The 8,213-nt window shown below is 55.2% G+C and overlaps 1 protein-coding gene across 1 annotated transcript in view; it reads left to right on the top strand.

The window, feature by feature from the left end:
• The window catches only part of RIPK4 (receptor interacting serine/threonine kinase 4), a 28,547-nt gene that overhangs the window by 9,946 nt on the left and 10,388 nt on the right, over nucleotides 1–8,213 (top strand). The window contains exons 2-3 of the mRNA XM_004696918.2: nucleotides 1,128–1,419; nucleotides 6,981–7,129. Of these exons, the coding sequence (XP_004696975.1) occupies nucleotides 1,128–1,419; nucleotides 6,981–7,129 (441 nt within the window). The remainder of the gene's footprint in view (nucleotides 1–1,127; nucleotides 1,420–6,980; nucleotides 7,130–8,213) is intronic.

Genomic DNA, 8,213 nt, shown 5'->3' with positions numbered 1-8,213 from the left:
TCCTCCCAGGGGACAGTTTCTCAAAACTTTAAGGGCAGCCAGGTAGCATTCTCTAGGCTAAGGTGAGGGTGTCGGTGGTTTAAAACAATAACAAACGGTCCAGATTCCGCAGCAGGCTCGGGAATTGGGACCCAAGCTGTATCTTGGGTGATGGACAAAGCCTTGTGCTCCCAGGCCTCTCCGCATGGCCCCGCACATGCTCCTCACCGCCTGCTGCTGTGTGCTGTGCTCTGCAGGCTGCGTCCTTCAGAGGAGCTGATCAGAATGGTGGTGACCCAGCCCCAGCCGCAGCCCTGAGCACCAGAGCCCAGTTCTCAGAGCGGGGGCTAGGGCTCTGCCTTTTTACCCTGACAGAGTGCCGCTGAGACTTCTGGGCTGCAAAGCTGACTCAGATATTGCCCTGGGGTTTGGGTCTGTGTTCACTCAAGTTGAATTGGAGATGGAGAACTTAGGCCAGGGCTTGGAAAACAAACGCTTTCTGGGGAGGGCCAGAAGGTAAGTCCTTCACCCAAACACAGCCTCTCCTCTCTGGTGCCATGGTGTGTCAGACAGACACAGACAGGCGGCACACCGATGAGCGGCGTGGCTGTGTTCCAATAACACTGTATTGAGAAAGACAGGTGGCAGGCTGGCGTTGGCCCTCCGACGTCAGCTGTGGACTCTGGTTACTCCGTGCGTCTGAGTGTTAGGTTGAAGGCAGGGGTGATCAGGCATGCCATGGGCTCGACTTCAAACAGAGGCAGAGTGGATAGGCTCAGGGATGGACAATTAGTTAGCATATTTAGTTGGACTCTCCCTGAGTGAGAGGAGGGATCATTGACATTGACCTGCCACTTCAGCAGCTGCACACCATCAGGGTTTGGATAACGAGAACAATTAGGATTTCTCTCCTCCTTGGTAGTGACCTCATGCTACACGGGTGTATTTGAATAGCCTTAGGACCATGGACCTGGGGAAGGCCCGGGTCACAGGATGTGGCCCTGGGTGCCTTCATTGTCTTCTCAGCTGGTTGGAGCTGCTTGTTGCCTGGCTGGAGTGCTTCCTGTGCGTGTGTGTGTGTGTGTGTGTGTGTGTGTGTGTGTAGGGGGTGATTGTCACACACACTTCATGCCTTTGAACTTTCCCAGGGAGCGCCTCGAACTCTTGGAGGAAGCCAAGAAGATGGAGATGGCCAAGTTTCTGTACGTGTTGCCTGTGTACGGCATATGTCGGGAGCCCGTGGGCCTGGTCATGGAGTATATGGAGACAGGCTCGCTGGAGAAGCTGCTGGCCACCCAGCCGCTGCCCTGGGAGCTGCGTGTCCGCATCACGCATGAGACCGCGGTGGGCATGAACTTCCTGCACTGCATGTCCCCACCCCTCCTCCACCTGGACCTCAAGCCGGCCAACATCCTGCTGGATGCCCACTACCACGTCAAGGTAGGGGCTGGGGTGGGGGGACACTGGGTCCTGGGTGTGGTCAGAGCCCAGGGCAGGGCTGCTTAGAAATGGAACCATCCTTTCGGTTTAAAAATCAGTTGACCTGAAATCTGCTCCAACTCCCGCCAACCTCGGAGTGTCAGGTTAGAGCTGTGTTCACTCAGGCTTTCAGCAGCTAATTTGTTTTTAAAGTAGATCTCCAGGCCTTTCGCCCAAGGTGCCTCTGGGTGAATTAGAATGGCCAACCTTTCTGTTAGTAGCTGAGTCTCAGCCGTTCACCCCACCCAGGGATGCGGAGGGCTCTGCTTGGGAGAAGAAACCTTAATTTTAAGCCTGTGCTTTTCTCTGCAAAAGATGCTCTGGATTCTCGGCTCGTGAAGAATTGGGTACAGTTAGAAAATGGGTCCCATTGATAACAGGGATCATGGCTCCAAATCCTGGCACATCACCAAATTTGGGGCATCTTGTGGAAAGAGATAGGTGTTCTGGTGTGAATGTCAGGGAGCCCTAGTGGCATGGTGGTTACCCGTTGGGCTGCTGACCCACTCGAGATCAGCAGCTTGATACTACCAGCTCTGTGGAGCAAGATGGGTGGGGCTTTCAGCTCCTGGGAAGACTTGTCGTCTGGGAAACCCACAGGAGCACTCCTACCCTGCCCCGTGGGGTCACCGGGAGTCAGGATCAACCGGAGGGCAGTGAGTTTAGTTTTCGCTTTTTTTAAAATCAGCGATGGTGGAGTCACTTCCAACTCAGCCCAAGTATGCTGAGCCCCATGGGGTTTCCAATGGCTGGTTTTATGGAAATTGGTCACCAGGCCTTTCTTCTGAGGCACCGTTGGGTAGGCTTCAACGTCTGACCCTGCAGTTAGTGGCTAAGCGCTCAACCAGTGGTTCCAACATCCAGGGACACGGGTGTTTATGGCAAAGGGTTAGGAATCAGACTGGTGAGACCTTGGTCTCTGTTATCTAGAGGGATACGTATGAGAGAGAATGTAACCTCCCGCTGGGCACCAGGAACCAGCCACCCAGAGTTTGACCGTGGCCGGCCTTGTCTTTCCCGTGTTGACGCTGTAGTTCCATAAGTAGATTTCTCCTTTGGAAGGAACTTGGTGTGCGGGAGCAGGTGTCTCAGCGGCTTTGTGCCACGCGGTGACATGCACACTTCTCAGGACACTCACGGTGTCGTGTGCCGGGCCGTGCTGCCTGGGTTGCATCAACCTCTGTCCACAGTGGGAAGGACAGGAGGTGATGACTAGTCCCAGGTTACTTAGGGACAGAGACGTGTGCTGGCCGGAGCGCCACTGACCTAGGTCCAAGGTCCAGCCCTGCCCGTCTTTCTGCTGAGCTGGCTTCTGCTTCCTCGTCTGTGAAATGAAAGTGGGGCCTGGGGAGAGACGGCACTCACCCCCACTGCACGGAGAGGCCGAGAGCACCGGGCAGATCCCTTCTCCTGTTGGATAGAAGTTGCCCCTACGTAGTTGTTTGACAGGACAGATATTAACGAGACGATAGTGGTGTCCCTGTTAGCCACCATTGACCCCGGACACAAAGGGCATGAGACCCTGCCTGGTGCTGCCTCGCCATCCCTGCGGTACGTGGTAGGCGAGCCATTCTGATTCATAGGGCCCACACTGGCTGATTTGTAGATGTTAGATTGCCAGGCCTTTCTTCCTCGTCCACCTTTGTCTAGATGCTGTGCTGAAACCTCTTCGGTACCATAGCAACACATCAGCTGCCACGGACAGGCGCTGATGTCTGTGCATGAGGTGCAACGGCTGGAAATCAAACCTTTTACGTGGTGGGCAAGAGGCGCCGCTGCCGCCTGACTGCACACGCTACCTTTGCCTGTTTTGATGGGAGCAGAGAGGTGGTGGTACACGCAGTTATCAGCGCATCACCCCCACACCACCAGGCCCTACCAGTGCCCTACACTCGACCTTCGTGACCCTCCAGGACAGGGGAGAGCTGCCCCTGTGGGTTTCCAAGCCTGACACACTCTATTCATCCTTTTTCACTGTGCTAAGTGAATGAGTGCTGTTCCCCTCGGAGAAACCGGAGGGTGCCTTTCCTTTTAGGTACCTGGAAGTCTTTTAGCATGAATGCCTTCTCTCCCTGCCCCCTCGTAAACATCCTCCCTGCCATCAGAAACAGCAGAGGGGAATGGGCTGTAGGCTTTTCGAGGACCGTTGTCTGGAAAGGACTGGCTGGGAAGTGAGGAGATGCTGTGGCCCACACTGCCCCTTCTTGCTCAGGGCCCGGTCCCAGAGTGCCTGAAGGGTGGGTGCTTCATGTCACTCCCTCCTGGATCACGCACATTAGTCACCGTCACGAAGCCTCACCACAGACAGACACAGGTGTTTCCATAACATGTTTCTTTTATCCTTAGAAATAGCTAGTCAGGTATGTGCAGGGCAGCAGAGTGCGGGTGTGAGGCTCTGCGTGTCAGCTCTCTTGTTCCCCAAGAGACCTGGCTTAAAAAGCGGGCTGTGTGTGGGCCATCGATCAGCATTCAGGAGTTATGTTTGAAATAAGACCAGGGGTTGTCCTTCCAACCCCTGGCCCTGTGCCCCTCATCTCCGACCCTTTCGGATAGGTAATGCTCTGCCCGTGGCCCGTGAATGCCCCGAGCTAGGGTGCTAACTGAAAGTTTAGTGGCTCAGGTCCACCCCGAGGCTCCTCAGAAGAAAGACTTGGTGATTTGCCTCTGAGAAAATCAGCCCCTGGCTGCCCTGGGGCTTCGATTCTGCTCTGACTCATGCAGCGGTCCCATGAGTGGGCATCAACTTGCTGGCTGCTGGTACCTGTACTAACTGGGGAGAGAGGGGACCTTTGCCTCGGCAACTACTGCTTTGCCAAGTTGGAAGTGTTTGTGCAGCCGGCAGCGTTAAGTGTGTGCACACAGTTCACGTGAAAAATAAAAAGAGTTGGTATGATGTCACAGGCTGCCCTGAAATACACTGGCTTGTCCAGAATGGATGGTATGCGGAGGGATGCCCGAGGGACGTGCCTCACCTGGATGAAAAGCCCCTCTCTGTGGGGAAGCATAGCCCTCATGGGCCCCTGGTTTAGAAGTCCAGGGGCCCGCCCGCTGACTGCTGTGAGAGTGTGTGCAGCTGGGGACTTCTGAGAGGTAGCACACGTCAGTTCTCAGCTTCTGGCCGCTTTGCAGAGTTGCAGAGGCCCGGTGGGCTGGTGTAGCGGGTATGCACCGGGCTGCTAGCCGAGACGTCTGCGGTTCGACACCGCCAGCCCATCCTCAGGACACAGATGAGGCTTTCCACGCCTGTCAAGAGTTACGATCTCAGAAACAAACGCACGGGGCTGTACCACCCTGCCTTATATAGGGTTCCCGGGAGTCAGCGTTGACTCAGTGGCAGTGAGTTTGGGGGTGGTGCTTTTCCGGCAAGTAAACAATTTCTGTACAAGAGAGGGGAGGAGTCTTCCGAGTGCCACTGAGGCTTGGGTACTAGCCGACAACGGAAAGCGAGGGACTGTCTCGGCAGCTTCCTCCCATCTGTGTCTCTTCCCTGCAGACATGGTCAGGGCTCCCTGAAAACCCCAAGTCAGCGGTTGTAAATCCCGAGGTTCAGCTGGTGGTGACAGCGGCGGGGCCCATCAGCTCACCTGGCCCGGCCCTGGGGGGGCCCTCAAACTCTGACTCAGCCCTGTTCCTATCACTCAGTGGGCGTGTTTGAGGAAGAGCCTGGAGTTAATTAAAAGGCTAAAAAAAATCCCTAAGCCTTGAAAGAGAACTTAAAGGGGCCATTTTCCCGAGGAGGATCCTGGTTCCCATTAATGTTAATGAGTTGTGGCTTAATCCCACACACAACGCTTAGGACTTCAAAGGAGCCTGGTTTACACAGGAGGGCAGGGGGTGGGGGGAGGGCTGGGAGGGAGTGCCGCTGGTTCCCCTAGATCCCCCCTCACAGACAGGAAGGGCTGTGAGTGCCAGTGCCCTTCCAAACTCTTTACCTGACCGCCCAGCACGCAAGGGGCCCATGGGCGTGTCACCCGGTGCTAGTATTCCAACAGGGTAGAGGACAGAAGGCTCAGCGTGGCCGTGTGGTTTGGGTTTTGTTTGCTTTAAAGGGCTCTGAAGGTGTGCTTCCCTTTAAAAAAAACAACCTGCAGCCACATGCCCAGCCTGCCCACGCGCGATTGCATAACCCGATCTCCTGGTACGCAGGCCCTGCTCTCCACACATCCACTCTGGCCGACCCCGTCTGCAGCCTAACACCCCCGTGCACCCAGGCAATTGCCCCTGGAGAGATGGACTGCTGACCTAAGGGCTGGTGCTTCAAACACACCGGGCCGTTGGTCTCCTTCTGTAAAGATTATAGCCATGGCCCGTACTCTGTGGTTGCACATGCGATGTCTAGAATAGGCTGACCCAGAGAGATCCAAAGCAGGGTTTCTTCTGCGGAGTTGAAGTAGTCTGTGATTGAACCGACCCTACAGCCCGCTACCATTGCATTGGTTTTTGACTCAGACCCTGTACAGGGTTTCTGGGACTGTGAACGTTGATAGGAACAGACAGCCTCATCTTCGCCCAGGGGTGCAGTTGGTGAGTTTGAATCACTGACCTTGCCTTTAGCAGCTCAGCTCCTAACCCGCGGTGCCCCGCCTCCATTTACAGTAGCTCAGTACGTAAACACTGGCGGGGAGTCGGGTCTGACTCACACAGACTCTGTGGGACAGGGCAGGACTGCCCCTGTGGGCTCTGAGCCTGTAACCCTTTATGGGAGTAGACAGCCCCGACTTGCTCCCAAGGAGCGGCTGGTGGCTTCAAACTGCAGTTAGCAGCCCAACTTATAGCCACTGGGCCACGGAGCTCCTCCTTGGAAGAGAGAAGACAGTGAAGGGCCTGTGGAGCTCTGCGCTCGGTAACACATGGGCGCCAGGAGTGGGAGTCAATGTGAAGGTCAAGGGGTGCTCTGTCTTGTTTGGTTTTGTTTATCCTGCCAGACATCAGCTAGCCCCATAGCTTCCCTGAGTCTGGTTGTTAACTGTTCTAGGCTTCTTTCTCCCGGTGAAGTCTCCTTTCAAGCCGGGTCTTTGCCCCCATCAACTGTAGGTTGCTCTGGTGATGTCTGACATCATTTCTGGGGACACAGGGACAGTCCTAGACCAGGGTCTGTCAGAACCCTGGGAGGCTCCCCTGGAGCTGCTTTTTCTCTGGGGGGAGCCCTGGTTCTGGATTGTGTGTGTATCCAGGGACCAAGATGGCCCTGCAGAGCAGAAACACTGTAGTAACGTATCAGGAGTCCCTGGTGGGGCAAATGCTAGCTTTGAGCTGCTACCTGGAAAGTTGGAGGTTCAAGCGCATGCAGAGGCACCTTGGAAGAAAGGCCTGGTGTTCTGCTTCCAAAAAAAGAGAAAGAAAAATGGAAATCACCCATTGAAACCCTGTGGCGCCCAGTTCTGCTCCGTAACATGTAGGGTCGCCATGAGTCAGGGTCAACCCAGGGACAACTAACTGGCTGGCCACATGTGGGGCCCGGTGCCCTGCCCCAGACAGTGGCAGGCCAAGTGTGACGGGCTCTCTCTTGGCCTGTGTTGCAGATTTCTGACTTCGGGCTTGCCAAGTGCAACGGGCTATCCCACTCTCACGACCTCAGCATGGACGGGCTCTTTGGAACCATCGCCTACCTCCCTCCAGAGCGCATCCGTGAGAAGAACCGGCTCTTTGACACCAAGCATGACGTGTACAGGTAGGGGAGACACAACCTCCTGCCCCTGTCCCGGGAGAGCCGGGCCCTGTCCCTGTGCTGAGTGACAGTGCTGGAATGCCTCCTGGGCCTCTGGGCCTGTCAAGGATGCTCTGTCCAGATAGAAGCATGCGAACTTGGGATATTCTTACCCAGAGGGTCTCCTGGTCCAGGTTGGAGGGGTCATGCCTCCTGGGGCCGCTTATGTAACCAGACCTCCCAGCTCCCACCGTGTAAAAGCTCTGGTGCTTGGATGGAATGTACATTTTGTTGCTTGTCTGTTGGGAGGATCTGTTGCTTTTAAGTGCCTGAGTGTTCGTGTGTCTTGGTGGGTGGGGTAGTGCCCCCGCCCCACTGGGCAGCTTACCTTTCTGGGTCCCTTAGCCTGGGCTAAGAATGTAGACACCTTGAGGCCGTCCATGATTTAAAGTCAGTCGGACCGAGTCCTTTTCTTTTTGAATCATAAAGGCCTAAATCATCCCCCTTTGGGGGAGAGGAGGAGGAGCAGGCAGGCTTGCACTCGGCCCTGGTCTGGGGCTCGCTCTTACCCACTGGCCCTAGGCCCCAAGCCTCTCGCTGTGAGAGCCACCTGCCCGCATCGTGGCCGCCTGGTTTGGCTTTGGCAGTCAGCACTCTCCATGTGCTGGGCTGTGCCTCTGAGCTGTGCGCTGTGGGGATGAGCCCTGGCTTGTAGGCTTTGGGGAAAATAAAGAGAGTCTCTTATTTTATTTACTTTAGGGTTGAGACTTTGAACTTTTGAACTTGTGAATTTTCCATTGTAGAGGGACAGTGATCACTTCTCTGTCAATGCTCCAGACTCTCGCCGTGGCTTGACTTCTTGTCTTTCTGGTTGTCCCGTGTTTTTTTAAGTCGTGTGGCTTTTTGTTGTTGTTGTTGCTGTACCTGGTATAGTTGTTAAATGTATAAATTCTTCCGAACATTCAAAATTAGGACATGGGGGGCATCCGGTTGTGTGTGTGTGTGTGTGTGTGTGTGTCCCAAAGTTGCAGTCAGGAGCTTTGTGAGCTGACTCATCAGGGAACATTTATTTCCTAGCAGAGGAGAGCAGAGCAGAGGAGAGCAGAGG

This window comes from Echinops telfairi, unplaced genomic scaffold (assembly GCF_000313985.2).
Source record: "Echinops telfairi isolate 266 unplaced genomic scaffold, ASM31398v2 ScPeMD7_7469;HRSCAF=8507_0, whole genome shotgun sequence".
Classification (NCBI taxonomy): Eukaryota; Metazoa; Chordata; class Mammalia; order Afrosoricida; family Tenrecidae; genus Echinops; species Echinops telfairi.
The sequence above is the reverse complement of the archived record's forward strand: the minus strand, read 5'-3'. Positions and strand labels throughout refer to the sequence as shown.